This window comes from Spinacia oleracea, chromosome 4, assembly GCF_020520425.1.
Source record: "Spinacia oleracea cultivar Varoflay chromosome 4, BTI_SOV_V1, whole genome shotgun sequence".
NCBI lineage: Eukaryota > Viridiplantae > Streptophyta > Magnoliopsida > Caryophyllales > Amaranthaceae > Spinacia > Spinacia oleracea.
In genome coordinates, this window is record NC_079490.1 from 49,080,304 (window position 1) to 49,099,777 (window position 19,474).

At 43.4% G+C, this 19,474-nt stretch overlaps 1 protein-coding gene and 1 non-coding gene across 2 annotated transcripts; one reads left to right on the forward strand and one right to left on the reverse strand.

Annotated features, from left to right (window-relative positions):
* Nucleotides 1-2,456: 2,456 nt before the first annotated feature.
* LOC130460199 (small nucleolar RNA R71) lies at nt 2,457-2,563 on the reverse strand. The gene has a single exon (XR_008920140.1). It is a non-coding gene; the product is annotated as a small nucleolar RNA R71 (small nucleolar RNA).
* Nucleotides 2,564-7,071: 4,508 nt separating this feature from the next.
* LOC110774892 (uncharacterized) lies at nt 7,072-7,539 on the forward strand. Its single transcript, XM_021979485.1, has one exon. It carries the CDS (start codon nt 7,072-7,074, stop codon nt 7,537-7,539), a length of 468 nt encoding a protein of 155 aa, XP_021835177.1.
* Nucleotides 7,540-19,474: the final 11,935 nt, after the last annotated feature.

Here is a 19,474-nt window from a genome sequence, read left to right on the forward strand (position 1 = left end):
GTAGTTTATGATAGGCTTCTATGGGTAGTTATTTGCGCCTGGCTTGGTACCGCTTCTATCGTAGATCCAACACATGCCCCGGTCGAGGTAGTGTCTTCAACACACGAATTTCGCTCAAGAGGCCAACCCGCAAGTGCAAGCCAATGGGGCATGCAGGCGAGAGGGACCTAATGAGCGAGCGATTGGGTTCGGGATAGGTGTACTACCTGCACAAGTACCGAGTGGGAAACATGCGCGGCGTATGCACCCCCCTATTGGCGGGAAAAGGTATCCTTAGTCCCAACTCCCGAGGGAGCCGAGATTCGTTATGCGGTTCTGCCCGTTCACATTAATATGCTGATTTTCAGGTCGTCCCAACTTGATGGGGAAATAAACGCGGGGTAGGATCGTTTCACCCTTCGGCTATTTTGATTACCTACAAGCACGAGTATTTCCTTCACTATCCCCAACGGAGTCGCCACTGTGAGGGGGTCGAAAAAGCGCGAGGCTAATGCGTGACCTCGTCCCTCGTGGGTGTGACGATTCTTTTTTATTCAATCAAGTGTAATTGGATTTCCTGTGAGTTTACACCCAATTGACTAGTAATATAGGAGTCGCCATTCAGTTTTTAACGACAATGAGAAAAACTGACAAAACCCGGTTATCGTGACATAAAGGGAGTGCAATTATGTTTGACCACGACGGCCGTAGGTTCCCTTGTGATCCCTGGTGTTGGGATCTCTCAACATACACCCACAAGGTAGAGATTGAGGGTTCGGGGGACTGTAACTACCGAGAGGAGTACTTTGCTCGTCGATAACTCCTTAGGCAGGATATCCTTACTAGCTCAGCATAAATAATTAAAGGGACATGCGTTAACTATTAAACTAATCTGAATTGATTTTAGCAATATGCAACATATAATACTAATTCGATCGTGATTATCTGATTTAAATAGCATTAAGGGACCTAGCATGATAATCCGATTTCCCAAAAATATTATATTTGTTGGGCGTGATAGAACAATCAGATTAGGTTAGTTTAACAGTTCATAAAAAGGGCGAGGAAAGCAGTTAAATCATCGAAAAGGGACACATTACGACGCACCCTTGAGAGGTGCGTCACGGTTCTCATAAAACTAACCACTTTGACTTTGCTATTTCTCCTTTTTATTTAACGAATCTCAATTATGGGACAGGATACGTTCTGTTCGATTTATGGATCGATTGCGACAGAACGCGTGAACAGTTTCGCAGCGTGAGGCTTAGGCTAAGGGTTGGAGTCAATAATCAAAATATAATTATATGTTGTTGTGTTCTTTTCACGTTGAATTTAGGGGTCTATTTATAGGGAAGAGTTCGTGGAAAGATAGAATTGCAGGGTTCTAATCCGCAAAGAATTAGGAAAAAACACGTACCTAGGTATTTTCAGCGCCCAGGCCTGGGCGCCGATGATTTGGGCGCCCAGAGCCAGGCGTTGAAAATAGGGGCTGGGCTGTTTTCTTTAGTCAGATTCGGATTCCTGAAATCCGTAGAGTTTGAGACTTAATCGAGTCTTTTAGCGCGTATCAATTTTATGACGGAATACGTCTGGGCCCGTTACGAACTCTAGGCTCGTTACGATTTTAATTAATACGTAACTCTTATTTCCGAATCATATTAGGAATAGGATTCTCGCAGTTTTCTATCTCATTTAGGATTTATGTTGGAATGCAACACCTAATTCTGACAGGTTTCTATCCTTTATGATTTGCCACTTTTAGAAGCTACCTTTTACGGTAGTTACTATTTTTAGCAGGTTTCCATAAATAGCAGGTTTCGGGTGAAATGAAAAGGGGAATTGAGATTCGTTATTTTATAGGAGATGCTTTGTCAAGTGGAGATTTACGTTTTCATCATCGAACCTTCCCTTTCGGGAATGGGGACAAAAGTAGGTGTCTACAACCTCTCCTTCCTTTGGACGACGAGTTAGAAAGAGCATTGAGGGGCTTGCGGAGAACTCGAACTCGTTCCTTGGGTGACATTAGATACACCACTAGTGGGGTGAATTCACCCAAGCAAACCATTTCAAGTCCCTCGTGTTCTACTAGCCCCACTCGTGAAGACATGACGCAATCGGTCAAGAACTTTGGTATTCCGGGGGCCTTTGAAGCCACTAGTGGTATCGACCCTCCAAGAACGGATGCCAACAACTTCGAAAACCGGCCGGAATTGATCACTCTTGTGCAAAGCCACCCTTTTTGTGGCAAGGCGAGTGAGTCACCTCATGAACACCTTAAGCAATTTGAACACTATTGCGACACGGTCAAGCACCAAGGTGTTAGCTCCGAATATGTTCGCCTTAAGTTGTTCCGGTTCTCTTTGCTTGGGAGAGCAAGTGATTGGCTCGACAAGGAAGTCAAACCCAACTCTCTTAAGACGTGGAATGAGGTTACAAGCACTTTTCTAAGCAAATTTTACTCCCACGGAAAGACGGCCAAGTATAGAAACAAGATCCAATCATTCGAGCAAAAGAGAGATGAGTCTTTGTTTGAGGCATGGGACCGATTTAAAGAATATCAAAGGGAATGCCCACATCACGGCATCCAAAAGTGGCTCCTTCTTCAAATATTCTATTTGGGACTTAGCCCGACTTCCAAGACTAGTCTTGATGCGGGAGCGGGGGGTCCAATTATGAACAAGACGGAGGACCAAATAGAGGAGATAATAGAAGATGTGGTACAAAATTACCAAGCTTGGCATGTGGGGACAAGGAATAAAGAAGGTAGAGGTCGTCAAGATGACGGAAGGGGGTCGGCTTATGCATTGGAGCAAGCTCATATCATAGAAAGGCTTGCCTCTCGACTTGAGAAACTCGAAAATGCTCCCTCTCCACCTCCATCTCCATCAACAATACCTCCACAATCGGCCACCCTTCTAACCAAAGGGAAGGGCAAGGTAAGTTCCTACAACACTATGCCTCCTAATACCTCTTTTTGTGATGTTTGTGGCGGGCATGATCATCTCCCCAATATGTGTCATTTGTTGCAAAATGTGTCCTATGTTGAACATGACCCTTCTTTTGAGAATGAATTTGATGTTGAGTATGCTAACGCCTTGAATGAAAGGTCTAGGTATGATGGACCCCAAAATTCTAATTTCAATAGACAACAAGGTCCTAGAGGTCCCTCTACTAATGCTTATCAAGGTCCTACCTTCCAAGGGGGTGGGTTTGATCACCAAAACCGGGGTAACTATAGGGGACAAGGCTATCAAGGCCAAGCTTCCTATGGTCAACCCTATGGTTATGGTCATCAATCGCAATACAACCAAGGTAGTTATGGGTCAAACCACCAAGGTGGTGGGGGCTATAACTACGGATATGGGCATAATAGAGGAGCCTCTAGTGGGGGGTATCAAATGAATTCGGGAAACCAATATGGAAATTCCCAATATCCTCCTCCCGGATTCAATGGACCTAGGCCACACGGCACTCAACTCCCACTCAACTCTTCCCTTGGCAATGCTCCCTCACCGCTCCCACCTCCCAAGTCTAATCTTGAGACTCTCATGGAATCGTTTGTGGGGGCGCAAGCTAAGAAGAATGTGGAGTTTGAGGATGGAATCAAGCAATCTAACACCCATTTAAAAATGATTGAGACTCAATTGGCTCAACTAGCTAGTTCCATTAATCAAAATCAAATATACCCAAATCTTCCATCTCAAGGTCATGACTCTAAAAAGCAAATGAATGCAATTGTAACAATAAGTGGGAAGGGTATGAATGACGGTGATACGTCTAGCGAAGTCCCTAAGTCTAATGTGGGTGATAAAAGGGTAGTTGGGGACCTAGGTGAAAATGAGGAAGAACATGTTGTGTCCCCAAGGGAGGTCGAGACGGATGATTTGAGGCCAAGGGAGGCCACCCCTCTCCAACCTATTATTCCTAAGCTCCCCTTTCCCCAAAGATTTGCTAGACAAAGAATGGATGCTCATTTTGCTAAATTCCTAGAAATGATAAGCAAGTTGCATGTCATCATCCCCTTCACGGACGCAATCAAGCAAATGCCTACCTACTCTCGATTTCTTAAGGAAATCTTAAGTGGAAAAAGGGATTGTGACGTAAAGGAGATGGTGAACCTCACCGAGAATTGTAGTGCTATTATTCTCAACCAAATGCCACCCAAACTCAAAGACCCGGGTAGTTTCTCTATCCCTTGTGCTATTAAGAAGCTTGAAATAAGCAATGCCTTGTGTGATTTGGGTGCTAGTGTTAGTTTAATGCCTTATTCGGTGTTCACCAAGCTCGAAGTTGGTGATCTTGTCCCAACCAACATTACTTTGCAACTTGCCGACCGTTCGGTCAAATATCCCATTGGCAAGATTGAGGATGTACCCTTGAGAGTTGGTAAATTTGTGATCCCCGTCGACTTTGTGGTGCTAGATATAGATGAGGACGTGCATATCCCTATTATTCTTGGTCGGCCTTTCTTGGCCACGGCGGGGGCCATTATTGATGTTAAACAAGGGAAAATTACTTTGAAAGTTGGGAAGGATAGTTTGGTTTTTTACTTGAATAAAACTATGAGTTATCCTAGTTCTACTAATGAGAAATGTTTCTTGGTTGACTCTTTTGATCCCCTAGTGCATGATATGCATGAGCACTTGCTCACTACTAATGATCCGCTTGAGCTTGCTATTTTGAATAGAGAAGGCTTAGGAGATGTAGGGGTTGAAGCGGCCAACTACAAGGAGCTTTTGGATTCCGCCCCACCTTGTGCTCAATCGGAGCAATGTTTGATTGTGCTCGATCGGGAAGAAGCTTTGGATGACCATGAATGCCGAATTGGTAAGGAAGCTCCCAAGGTAGAGCTTAAACCTCTACCTTCGAGCTTGAGGTATGTTTTTCTTGGTCCAAATTCTTCTGATCCCGCTATTATTAACTCTAGTTTGGATGATGAGTAAGTTCTCAAGCACACTAATGTTTTGAAACGTCATCAAAGTGCTTTGGGCTACACCATTGGTGATTTGAAAGGTGTTATCCCAACACTTTATATGCATCATATTGAGCTTGAGGACAATGTCGTCCCCCATCGTGAAAGGCAACGAAAGCTTAATCCACCTATGGGTGAGGTGGTTAAGAAGGAAATTATGAAACTTTTGGCGGCCGGAATCATCTATCCTATTTCTAATAGTAGGTGGGTGTCTCCGGTCCATGTTGTCCCAAAGAAGGGTGGGATGACGGTAGTCACTAATGCTCGTGGAGAGCTTACCTCTACCCGGACGGTGACCGGGTGGAGAATGTGTATTGACTACCGTCAACTCAACTCTTCTACCAAAAAGGACCATTTTCCATTGCCTTTCATTGACCAAGTGCTTGAACGGCTTACTAAGCATAAGTATTTTAGTTTTCTTGATGATTATTCCGGGTTTTTCCAAATCCCCATAAACCCGGAAGACCAAGAGAAAACCACTTTCACTTGTCCATATGGAACTTATGCTTATAGGAGGATTGTTCTTGGGAGAAGTGTCACTTCATGGTACAAGAGGGTATTGTTCTTGGTCACAAGGTTTCGAATCTCGGGATTGAGGTTGACAAGGCAAAGATTGAGGTGATTGAGAAGCTACCTCCTCCGGTCAATGTGAAGGGAGTTCGTTCTTTTCTTGGGCATGCGGGATTCTATAGGAGGTTTATCAAGGATTTTTCCTTGATTGCTCGGCCTCTTACTAACCTCCTTCATAAGGAGTGTGACTTTCACTTTGATGATGCTTGCCATGATGCTTTCAACAAGATCAAATCGGCTTTGATCTCCACTCCTATTGTGCAAGCTCCGGATTGGTCCCTCCCTTTTGAACTCATGTGTGATGCAAGCGACTCTTCCGTTGGGGGTGTTTTGGGTCAAAGGAAAGACAAGAAGCTTCATGTCATTTATTACATGTCCAAGACCCTAAATCAAGCTCAATCTAATTACACCACTACGGAAAAGGAGTTTCTTGCCATAGTTCATGCATTTGAGAAGTTCCGTCCCTACTTGGTTGGTTCGAAAATCATCGTCTACACCGATCATGCGGCCATCCGCTATCTCATGGCCAAGAAGGAGGCCAAGCCTAGACTTATCCGATGGGTCCTCCTACTTCAAGAATTCGATATTGAGATTCGGGACAAGAAGGGTGCCGAAAATGTTATAGCCGACCACCTTTCCCGAATTGAGGGATGTGACATGGAGGTGGATGATGTGCCCATTGAGGATGCCTTACGTGATGATGTTTTGTACGCGATTGCAAGTACTTCCTTGCCTTGGTTTGCCGACCTTGTGAACTATTTAGCTTGTGGGGAAATTCCCAATGATTTCTCCACACAACAAAAGAGAAAGTTGAAGCATGATGCAAAGAAGTATGTGTGGGATAAGCCACTCTTGTATAGGAGAGGATCCGATGGGCTATTACGGAAATGCGTTCCAAATAATGAGGTCGGTAGTGTCCTTCATATGTGCCACTCATCTCCTTGTGGAGGGCACAGGGGAGGAGATAAGACCGCCTCAAAGGTGTTGCAAAGTTTACTTTGGTGGCCTACTCTTTTCCGTGATGCTTGGGCTTTTGTCAAGTCTTGTGATCGTTGTCAAAGGACGGGAAATATTTCTAAGAGGCACGAGATGCCCCAAACTCCTATCTTGGAGTTAGAGGTGTTTAATGTGTGGGGTATCGACTTCATGGGACCTTTCCCTTCTTCTTATGGCAATCTCTATATTCTTGTGGCGGTTGATTATGTATCAAAGTGGGCGGAAGCTATTGCCTCGCCCACCAACGATCACAAGGTGGTTATCAATCTCTTCAAGAAGATCATTTTTCCGCGTTTTGGGGTTCCTAGGGCCGTGATAAGTGATGGGGGATCCCACTTTGCTCATGGGAAGTTTGAGGCCCTCTTGCGGAAGTATGGTGTGCATCATAAGGTTGGCTTGGCTTATCACCCTCAAACTAGCGGCCAAGTGGAAGTTACCAATCGAGAGATCAAGTCGATTCTTGAAAAGACGGTGCCAAAAACCGGAAGGATTGGGCCATCAAGCTTGATGACGCCTTATGGGAGTATAGAACGGCTTTCAAAACGCCGATCGGAATGACCCCTTACAAGCTTGTTTATGGCAAGAATTGCCACTTACCGGTTGAGCTTGAGCACAAGGCCATGTGGGCCATCAAGACTTTGAATTTTGAGCTAACTAGTGCGGGTAAGCGGCGCTTGCTTGATCTCCATGAGCTTGAGGAGCTCCGTATGAATGCCTATGACTGGGCGAGCATCTACAAGGCACGATCCAAAAAGTATCATGATGCCCGGCTTGAGAAACGAGACTTCAAAGAAGGGGACAAGGTGCTCCTCTATAATTCTAGGCTCAAGTTATTTCCGGGTAAGCTCAAATCAAGATGGAGTGGCCCATTTGTTGTGTTGAAGGTTTTCCCTCACGGTGCCATTGAGATTTGGAGTAAGGAAACCGGGAACTTCAAAGTTAACGGGCACAAGTTGAAACAATATTTCGAGGGTGATTCTCGCGGCACATTTGCCGTCTTGGGACTAGTTGACCCCCCATGAATTTGGGGGGACCCGTCAAGCTAGTGACGTTAAAGAAGCGCTTCCGGGAGGCAACCCGTGTTTCTAACCTTTTCTTTATTTCATTTCATTGTGCTACTAACCTTTTGTTTTGTTGTGTTTTTCGTAGTTCTTGTGTGTGATGTTTTCATTGAAAAATCCGGAGTTTGGATATTGGTGCGCCCACACCATCACAGGCACGCCCGCACCTCCACCAAATGAGCCAAAATAGCTGATACTTTTACAAATTGGGAAAAAGCATTTTCTACAAAGGTGCGCCCGCGGTCAATTTCTGTGCGCGCGCCCGCACCTTCACCGAAATCAAATTTAAAAACATTCTGATCTCTCCAGTTTTAGCATTTCCGTGAAGGTGCGCCCGCGTCAAGTTCTTGGTGCGCCCGCGTGGACACAGTGTTGATGCGCCCGCGGCGAATATGGTGCGCCCGCACCGTATTTCATTTTCGGTTTTTCTAGGTTGCTCGATTTCTCTCTCCTCACTTTCACTCAAACTCCCACGAAAATCAGAAAAAAAAAAAAAAAAAACAAAAAAAAAAAAACAAAAAAAAAACACCCCCCAAAACCTCTTCATTTCTTCATCATTTCTCCTCAAATCTTCATTTCTTCACCATTTCACCTCAAATCAAGCACAAAATTCATCTTTCCTCCATCTCCAAATACATAATCCATACTCCATTTTCACAAAAACCACCTCTCTACTCAAATTTTCAGAAATTTTCAAGGTTAGGGTTTGAAACCCATATTTCACAAATTCTACACTTTGGGATTTTGGAAGCATTTGGGATCTAGACATTGTTCTTGGGGCCGTTTAATCATCATTTGGGTGGTATATTTCGACTCCTTTAACTATTTTGCTCCTTGTTTTTGAAATTTCAATTTTTAGTTGTTGGTGATTGAAATTTTGGTGGTTTAGTGGTTGTTTGTGGATTGTTGTGGTATTATTGTGGTATTTTGGATTTGGTTTCTACTTGTTCAGTTGTGTTGTTGGGTGATTGATATTTCTGGAGGAGTAGTGTGGAGTTAGGTTTGTTGGATTCTTGGGTGATTGAAGTGGAAGTTGTCGAGTGAATTTGTTGGTTGCAGTTTTTGTTGTTGAGTCTTTGTTGCCTTGCCATAAAAATGTTGAATCGAAAGAAATCTAAGACTTCCAAAGCTCCCTCGGGGTCAAGAAGGAGGGTGGTTAGCCCACCTAGTGTGGATACTTTGGGGATCGAATTTTCTGATCAAGCCTCGTGGGACTATTTTATGGGTCTCAAAGACCGAACAATTCGGCCCACGAGATTCTATGATGCCCCCGAGGTTGATAAATTGGGTATCCGACCGGAAGTGGAGTATTTGCTCCGGAGTTTGGGGTGGGAGCAATTCATGGGCATGCGGGCCGAAACTTATCGTGCTTTGACCTTGGAATTCCTTTCCTCGGCCCGTTTGAACACCGTCAATGATGTGCTTGAAATGTCATTCCAAGTGTTCGGGGATTCACACACCCTTACGGTATCCCAAGTCAATGATATTTTTGGGTTCCGTAAGGAGATGGTGTATTCTCACCACTCGGAGCTTTACACATCTTGTCCGGAGTATAGTGAGCAACAATGGTGGAGGAGTTTGACGGAGTCACCGTCCTTTTCCACAAACTCCGCCAAGGCAACCTCCTACATCCACCCGGCTATGAGAGTTCTCTCCCGCCTCCTCGTATTTGCCATGTTCTCAAAGCATAGTGCGAGGGCTCTCTCGAGTCTGGAATTGGGTGCTACATGGTTGGCCCATAATGGAGGGAAAAAGGGGACTCTTAACTTTGGGGCCTTGCTCATGCACCGCATAGTTGACACCCGGGATGGGAACCCTCTTAGTGGTGACATATTACTTGGTGGGATGCTCACCTTGATTGTCAAAGGGCTCAACAAGGATTATACGGAAGAGCTATTGGCTCTACCTTCCATGGGGGACTTTCGCCTCACCGTGCAAGAAATGAAGGGGTATAAGTGGTTGCACCGGACCGACGATCCGGCTAGATTCATTTGGTGCGTTGGACCAAATGAGGAGGAGTGGTGCCTCCTCCCTAACCCCACCATCACCAAGGGGACCCCCAACCACAATGATGCATGGCTCATGCCCAAGGCCTCCTTCCCGGATTCCATTCGTGCTAAGGCTCATAAGCGGAAAGCCCGCCACACTCTCCCCGTTGATGCTCCTCCGGTTTCCACTCCCCTCCAAGAGGGTGGTACGTCTTCTTCCTCTCCCATGTTTGATTTTAACGCCATGTAATCCACCCTCGCGGCTATCTTGCAAGGGCAAACCGAGCAAGCCCGTACTTTGGCTTCTCTTGCCCCTCAAGGGAGCCGCGAGGTGGGTTCTTATGATGATTTTGACTCGTCCTATTATGGTAGGCGAGTGTATGACTTCCACGTGGATAAGGGGGATATTGAGCCTTATGTCAATTATCCCTACCATCCACCCCAACAAGGGTCCATCCCTTGTTGGAACGAAGCGCATACACCCACCTACCCATATTGGACCGGACCTTCCCAACCCGGTACCACTCCCCCCGCGTTCCCTCCCTATGATTACACCCAAATGGGGGGGAGTGACTATCGCGGTGACCCCATGTATCCCACGGTCATGCCGGATGCGCGGCCTAGTGATTGGCCCGTGGGTTACACCGGTGGGTGGCCCAAGAATTACACCGGCGGTTGGGACGGTCCTCGTGGAGAGCCTCCCCAAGGAAATTACCCCCTAGAGCCCGTTTATTCATGAACCCCCTACACCGATGCCTCGGGTCCCGATGTGGACCCCACCTTCAACTTCACCCCTTTCACCGACGAGCAAGCCATTGCTCATCGCCGTGAACGGGATGAATATTGGAGGGAGTTTGATCGGGCAAGGAAGGAAGCCGGCTCGAGTGATTCTTAGGAGCCACTCCACTTATCCCCCATCATTTTCATTGTGATGGTATGCTTTTCATTAGCTTGGGGGAGAAGTGCGCCGTGGGGACTAGGTTTGTTTTGCTTGCTTGTTGCTTCATGCCTAGCTTGGGGGAGTTGTTTGTCTGATGCGCCATTTCCCTTTTGATTGATGCTTCCTTGACCACATTGTGTGGAATTGTATATAATTTTGATGATTTCTTGACATTCAACATCATTTTTGGCCATGGTGGCCTTGTTCCATAACCTTTTTTGTTTCTGGTGTGTCCTTGCCTCGTGTCCCCTCGATATGGGGTGAGAGTCGTCAAGCTAGTGACGTTAAAGAAGCGCTTCCGGGAGGCAACTCGTGGTTTTGGCCATTTGGCCCATGTATACTAACATTTCTTGATTTTGAGTTTTGTGCCTCGAGCTTTCTTGATGTGGAACTCTTTGCATCCGCCTCTACCATGCCCGACTACTCTTATTGGTGAGTTTGTTCTTTATTACGGTTCTTTGCGGGACTTGCTCCCACGTCATTCCCGGTAATATCTTTCTAACTCTCTTGCATTCTTTGAGATCGGGCATATCATGTGGGGCATTGGTTGGATGGGTAGCTGTGCCTCCCCTTGTTTTATTTTAGGCCTTGAGGACACGGCCTAATTCAGGCTTGGGGGGAGATTTTATTGTTTGTTGTTCGGATTGCTACTTTGACTTCCATGTGATGGATTGCTTGATTTTGTGAATATTTTGTGATTTTCGTGCATATTTCTTGTTTAAGTTTCATTGATTTTCTTTAGTTTCTTTATTTCCTTTTTATAATTTTATTTCCTTTTCTTTTCCTTCTTTTTCTTTTTCTTTTTCATTTCTTTCTTCTTTCTTTTCGATCTTTGTCAAGGCAAGTTTTTCTAGCCTTTTAGGATTTATTCTTGATTCGGGCATAATAAAATTGGAACTTGTAGACTAGAATGCTCTTATTCCTAAGTGGTAGATGTTTGCATGGTTTTGAATGTCTTAGTTCGAGTCTAGGATTTGGGTGTTAAGGTAGTCGGTTAGAACTTTGGGTAGCATTAACCTTGAACCCTTGGTTTGTGGTAAGAAGGTGTCGTTCTCTCTAGTGACTTGAAACCGGAGAGGGTAGTATTTGCTCCCATGTGAGGTTCATGTTCAAATTAGCCCAAACACATATACATATATTGAGTGGCATGGATCCTTGGCATTGACTTTCTTATCTCCCGAATTTGACTATTTCCTTCCCGAGACCGCGACCGAACTACTTTAGGGGACGATAGAGGCATTTCTTTCGGTGACTATTTTTTTTCCTTTTTAGATTAGGACATCTTTATTTTTATTTTTCATTGATATTTTTGTTTGCATTTGCCCCCTTGCTAGCCATTTGAGCCTTGCCCCTTCATTTCTTATGAGCACATTACAAGCCTAATAGCCTTTGTTTTATTTCCACCCTTAGAAGTGATAGTGAAGCTTTGAGTCATGATGCTTGATGGTTTTGAATGATTACGCAATGTTGAGGAATGATTGTTGTTGGTATGAATGGCAAAGTTTGGGAAATATATTGTATATACTGAATAAATGAAGCAAAAACAAAATGAGAAAGTAAAGTTTTGAAAAAGCCAAAAATAGAGAAAAACAAGGCATGAGAAAAGTTTCAATTGAAACACAAAAAAAAAAAAAGGAGAAAATCAAATCAAGAAAAGTTCAAAAAGAGTTTTAGTTTAGTTTTGTTGTTGAATAAGCTTGGGGGGTGCCCCAAATAAGTGGTATAAGTTTGTTTTGGTTCGATTTGCTTGGGTTGAGTCCACTCATTACGCTTCACTTTAGGTTTGAGCACCAATTACCAAATTTGTTCCACACCTTACCCCTAGCCTACGTTACACCATAAAGCCCTCTTGACCCTTTTGAGTTGAGTCATTGTCGGTGGAGGGAGGAATTGGTCAAATTTATGGAATGGATTGTCATGCCAAGATGTCGAGTAACCTTCTCTTCTCTCTTGCAATTCTTATTTTTCGGCGCCTTTGCGGTGTCTTGAGAAGCTACCTTTGAGGGTGGATGGGATCTAGAGAGTAGACGCGGTAAGACCGGTTGAAAAGGGATAGGCAAGTGAATAGCCTTAGTTCTCTACGCTTCATACTTGAATCCTTCAATCGACTTAGGACATTTGTTAGCGTGCATTCGTTTATCGGTTAGTAATATTAGAATTCTTTTGTGCTCGTTCCAATATAAAGGCCCTCTTCTTGAATTTTGTAGTTTAATTTTACTTTCTTTCCTTTTCTTTTCTTTCCTTTTCTTAGGCCTTGCCTTGATTCATTTTGAGAGTTATGGGTTGAACTCTTTGGAAACCCTTGCGAGATCCCACTCGTCCTCATGAGAGATTGTGGGGTTCAAAGAGCTTGTTGCATGTGCTTAAATGCAACCGTGATTCCTACGACAGTGAGTTAGTGTTCATTCCTTTAGTCCCTTAATAACGTCACTCTCCTCCCGTTCCTTGATTGATTTGCTAGAGGACTAGCAAAGGCTTAGCTTGGGGGAGTTTGATGAGCGACATTTATGTCGCTCTAAACCTTTCTTTTCTTATTATTTTCTTATAATTTCCGTTCTTATTTTCCCTTTTTGCTTCATGATTTCGCTTACTTTTTAGTTTTAATTGAATTTGTAGTGTATATTAGTTTAGTTCACTTTTCTTTGGTTTTATTTCGTTTTTGTTTGATTTTTCTAGGATTTGATGGAGTTGAGAATGGAAAAAGCAAGTTGAGCATGAATGCAGAAAGGTGCGCCCGCGCCAAATGAAGCCGCGCCCGAACAGAGAGGTGCGCCCGCGCCAAAACCGTCGCGCCCGCACCTGAAGGGAAGCTCCATTTCAGCAGATTTTCAAGACATTCTGTCTAAGGTGTGAAATGACATTTCTGTGAAGGTGCACCCGCACCAGAAAGGGGCTGCGCCAGCACCTTGACTAAATTTGCACAACCAACTTCATGTTGAGCCTTCCTTCGCCTCAAACGCCTCAGAGGCGCGCGCCCGCGCAAAATGTGGTGCGCCCGCACCCAAGTCAGATCTGGTTTTTGCCCATTTTCTCTCACTCATCGGTGCGTCCACACCCAATGAGGGTGCACCCTTGAAGACCCTCGTTTGTGCGCCCGCACCTTTTTGGCGCGCCCGCACCCGTGTCCGGATTCGAAATATTTACTTTTCTTTTGTTCTTTTTCGGGAAAGGGTATAAATACCCCCTCTTCCACACCTTTAGAGGATATTCAGTTATTGCTCTTAGCTTTCAGTTTTTAGGGTTTTTAGAGAGATAAACACTTAGATAATCTTATTGCTTTGGTACCCAACTTCAATTTGTAGAATTCATTGAAGCTTCAAGTAATTTCTTTCCTCTTTCCTCTTGTCCTTTGAATTTCGTTCTTCAACTTGTTTCTCTTTGTTATTTTTGTTGATGTTTTTCATACCCATAATTCCCACTACATGCTTGTTTGATTTTGGTAATTTCTTTGAATTTTGCTCAATTGTGATGGTTCTTTGTTTGAATTTCAAGTTTAGCTTGTCGATCCTTTTTATGGCTTGTGAGTAGTTACTTGCTAGGGTTAGGGGGGAAGCTTGGGAATGAATTAGGGGACTTTAGAAGAGGATTCATATTGATGTTGTGATTAAATTGTGATTCCCCTAGCTCTTTCCCTATTGTTTAACTTGTTAATTAGCGTAGAATTGTTAGATAGTATAATCAAATTTACTCTCCTTTTCTAAGCTAGCTTGATTCTGTTAAACTCATTCTCACCGTTCTCTTGGGACGATCCCGAACTTACCGCTATAATCAATATAGTTGGTTAGTTAGGTGTTTCTATAAATTTTGTTTGATTAGGTGATATTCGTGTAACGACGCGAAAATCGCTTGTCAACATGGCAAGAGTAGGAAAAATAAAGCTAGATAATTGTAGAGAGAAGAAGTTGGCAGTGGTGAAAAAGAAAAACGTACTTAACCCTCTATATATACACGAAATCATCCTGGTCCCATTCGGAAACGCGTTGAGAAATCTGGAAAAATAAAAAATAAAAAAAAAATAAAAAAAAGGGGCTGCTAAGGTAGCATTTTCAGCGCCCGAGGCTGGGCGCCGAAATATCTAACGCCTGGCCTGGGGCGATGAAAATGCAGCCCAAGGCCCAACTCTTCCAAAACGCGAACCAGGAAAATGCCTAAAACCGGGTTAGTAGACACGGGGCCCTGTTGTAATCAAGATCAAGCCCAAAGCACTTTTAGAGCCCAAATAGTGAAAGCAAATGTCGAAACTTAGACTCGTCTCAAAAAATATGTGTACATTTTGTCAAAGCAATAAAAAAACATATAATAATCAAGGTTATTCTTCGGAACAAAAAAAATCATTACGTCGTTGGTTTCTCGAATTAAAAGTGTTTATTTGTCAAAAAGATCAATCCGGGCCAAAGTAAGCTCGATGTATTAATCATTGAAAAAATGAAGCAAACTTTGTCGCCCGGAAAATGAAGTCGCACTCCACGATTTCATCAAAGTAGCATACCACTACAAAGGTCGCTCGCACTTACGAGCATGATCCCAAACACGATCAAGGACGTTATAAAATACGCACTTTTCTAGGCAAAGAGCGACCACCAAGTACGAATGCTTGGGGGCTCGAAAGAAAGAAAATATACGATACAAGTTGAAACAACGCTTCCAGGCTGCGTCCCGTGCTTGGACAAATTCAAAAACGGACTCGACCTCAAAGCAAAGGTCTCCGTTAACATTCGCATATGGTCCCACCAGTCATTTTGCAAGGACCCAAGTAATGGCACAACTAAGCCAGTTCTAAACGGTGACATACATCCTATGGGCCGCAAAGACTTGTTCAAAACCATGAAAGATGATGACCACGAGACAATGGTCCGTCTAAACACGTTCTCAACCCACATTCAGGTTGCAACTAAATCTGAGCATCCCTCGAAAGAAAATAAATTCTTCAAAAAACAAAAACAGGCTCGCCATCTTCAGCCGGCGGGGTCTGCGTCACTAACCGCGCAGGTCCTCAGTTTTCGAAAATAAAAAGAAAATAAGATCTTCAAAACAAAACAGGCTCACCATCTTCAGCCGGCGGGGTCTACGTCACAAACAACGTACGTCCTTATTTTTAAAACATCAAAAACAGATTCGTCCACTTCTATCGGACGGGGCGTCCACCCTAAGCGGACAGGCTCGCCCACCTTCAGCGGGCGAGGTCTGCGTCACTAACCGCGCAGGTCCTTAGTCGCTGCAGCGATAAATTTTCCTGGTTTATCTTTTTCCAAAAATCAAAAGATGGTTTATCTTTTTCCAAAAATCAAAAGATGGTTTCCCTTTTCCAAAAATCAAAGGATGGTTTCCCTTTCCCAAAAATCAAAGGACCGTTTCTCTTTTCAAAAAAATCAAAAAATTGGTTTTCCGCTTTTCCAAAAAGAGTGATGTGCTGGATTTTCCTTCGTTTTACGTCCTATAAAAACAAGGGGGTTTTCTCGTTTAGCTAACCCTGAAAATGAGAATCTTTAAAAACATTTTTACCTCGTGATCGGGCTTGGCCAGGCCTGGTTACACTTTGTAGCTTTGATTTCGAAAACGTCTGTAGATACTTCCAATGACAAAGTGAGGGATTTTCTATACATCTGTAGGTACTTCCAATGACAAAGTGAGGGAGTTTCTATACTTAACAAATTCCAATGACACGTGAGGAATGTGTTAACACTTTAAGTGATGACCCTTAAGTCAAATGTTATCACTCGGGGGCTCGTGAGACCCTCGCAAAACAGGTCACATACACCATGACTTGTATGACGCACTCCGTCTAATACTTTGACCATCGTCTTACTCCAAGACTCAGTCAAAGTGGGGGCTAACTGTAGACACCTACTTTTGTCCCCATTCCCGAAAGGGAAGGTTCGATGATGAGAACATAAATCTCCACTTGGCAACGCATCTCCTATAAAATAACGAATCTCGATCACCCTTTTCATTTCAGCCAAACCAGCTATTTTTAGGAACCTACTAAAAATAGTAACTGCCATAACGGGTAGTTGTTAAGAGTGGCAAAACATAAAAGATAGAAACCTGTCGGAATTAGGTGTTGCACTCCAACATAAGTCCTAAAAGAGATAGAATTGGCAAAGGAATTCTATTCCTGCTATAATTCGGAAATAAGAGTTACGTATTAATTAAATTCCTAACGAACCTAGAGTTCGTAACGGGCCCAGACGCATTCCGTCATAAGTTGATACGCACTAAGAAACTCGTAAAAGTCTCAAAATCTCCGTGATTAAGAGCCCAAATCTGACAAAGGGCTCGGCTCAGATCCTATTTTCAACGCCTGGGTCTGGGCGCCGAAATCTTCAGCGCCCAGCCCCGGGCGGTGAAAATACCTGGGGCCGTGTCGTCTCCGAATTCTTTTTGGATTCGTATTCTAAAAATCTATCTTTCCACAAACTCTTTCCCTATAAATATAGCCTCAAAATCGACGTGAAGGGAACACACACAATTCATAATCTGAGTATTGACTCCAACCCTAAGCCTAAGCCTCACGCTGCGAAATTGATCCCGCGTTCTGTCGCAATCGACCCAAAAGTCGAACATAACGTATCCTGTCCCTTGTAGCTGATGAATTAAGCCTAAATACTGGAACACTGCTCAGAAACCCGAGATTCATTAAATAAAAGGAGAAATAGCAAAGCCAAGTGGTTAGTTTTCTGAGAACCGTGACGCACCTCTCAAGGGTGCGTTGTAATGTGTCCCTTCGCATGATTTAATCGCTTTCATCACCCTTTTATAAAATTGTTAAACTATTAATTTGATTGATCTATCACGCCTAATAAAGATAGTACCTTGGACAATTGAACTATCATGCTATGTACCTTAAATCAATCTAAATAAGATAATCACGACCGATTTAGTATTATGTGTTGCATATTGCTAAAATCAATTCAGAATAGTTTAATAGTTTAAACGCATGTCCCTTCAATTATTTATGCTGAGCTAGTAAGGGTAACCTGCCTCTGGAGTTATCGTGAGCACTCCTCTCGGTAGTTACAGTCCCCCGAACTCTCAATCTCTGCCCTGCGGGTGTACGTTGAGCGATCCCCACACCAGGGATCACAAGGGAACCTATGGCGGTCGTGGTTGAACATAATTGCACTCCCTTTATGTCACGATAACCGGGTTTTGTCAGTTTTTCTCATTGTCGTAAAAAACTGAATGGCGACTCCTATATTACTAGTCGATTGGGTGTAAACTCACAGGAAATCTAACTACACTTGATCTGACGACGTCACGCCCACGAGGGACGAGGTCATGCATTAGCCTCGTGCTTTTTCGACCCCCTCACAGTGAGATCTGAATCATCCTTTTTGGCCTTTTTGGTATTTATGTTATAAACTTGTTTGTCGTGATCTAATAAATAAAGTCCATTGACTAATCTAGAAGATCCATAAAACATCTCTTTAAAATAAAACGAACAACTATTGTCTTTTATTAAAAAGGAAAATCCCTTAGCATCTAAGCAAGAAACAGAAATGATGTTTTTAGTAAGACTTGGAACATGGAAACACTCTTCCAGTTCCAATACTAGCCCAGAGGGCAACGACAAATAATAAGTTCCTACAGCTAATGCAGCAATCCGTGCTCCATTTCCCACTCGTAGGTCGACTTCACCCTTGCTTAGCCTTCTACTTCTTCTTAGTCCCTGTGGATTGGAACATAAGTGTGAGCCACAACCTGTATCTAATACCCAAGAAGTTGAATTAGCAAGTATACAGTCTATAACGAAAATACCTGAAGATGGAACGACTGTTCCGTTCTTCTGATCTTCCTTTAGCTTCAAGCAATCTCTCTTCCAATGCCCCTTCTTCTTGCAATAGAAGCATTCGGATTCAGAAGTGGGTTGACTGACCTTCCTCTTTTCAGACTTGGCGCCAGTTTGCTTAGTTGGGTTGGCCTTCTTGCCACCTTTCTTAGCATTCCTCTTCTTTCCAGATTTCTTGAACTTGCCCCCACGCACCATAAGCACATCTTGCTTATCACTTTTGAGCGTCTTTTCAGCGGTCTTCAGCATACCGTGAAGCTCAATGAGCGTTTTGTCCAGACTATTCATACTGTAGTTCAGCTTGAAATGATCATACCCGTTATGAAGAGAATGGAGGATGGTGTCTACAGCCATTTCTTGAGAGAACTGCTGATCCAGCTGACTCATATTCTCAATGAGTCCAATCATTTTGAGAACATGTGGACTTACGGGCTCGCCTTTCTTAAGTTTGGTCTCAAGAATTTGCCTATGAGTCTCGAATCTTTCGACCCGAGCCAGATCTTGGAACATGTTCTTTAACTCACTGATGATCGTGAAAGCATCTGAGTTGATGAACGTTTTCTGTAGATCTGCACTCATGGTTGCAAGCATTAGACATTTCACATCCTTGTTGGCATCAATCCAACGATTGAGGGTTGCCTGAGTGACCCCTTCGCCTGCGGCTTCGGGCATCGCCTCTTCCAGGACATACTCCTTTTCTTCCTGCATAAGAACTATTTGCATGTTCCATTGCCAGTCAAGGAAGTTTATCCCGTTCAACTTCTCCTTTTCGAGAATTGATCGAAATGTTGAATGAATTGTTGTTTGCCATAATTAAAACTACAATTGAAAAAGAATAAAAAAATAAATAAGCATTCACAGTTTCTCTTAATAAACTTAAATTCTAGTATACATGCATAATTCAATGTTCATTAAGCATTTTATTCAAGTTATGTGTTCTGGCAGGTGTGAATAAAATGATTCCAAGATCCTAAAATCCATTGAAGAATTAAGCACATTATGTATTTAGACTCAATTCTAAATTCTTTTAGGTAAGAAAAAGCCTTTTGCTAATAGTCTAGAAACTACTCTTGGTTGATAGGTACGTCTAAGAACTTATTAGGTAAACCTATCGATTTTGCCACGACATAAAAGGACTCCTTACTTATATCGTTGAGTTTCACCAAAACTAACATGTAC

Excerpts from the sequence above, each read along its gene's own strand:
- LOC110774892 (XM_021979485.1), top strand. The coding sequence starts at position 7,072 with ATGACCCCTTACAAGCTTGTTTATGGCAAGAATTGCCACTTACCGGTT.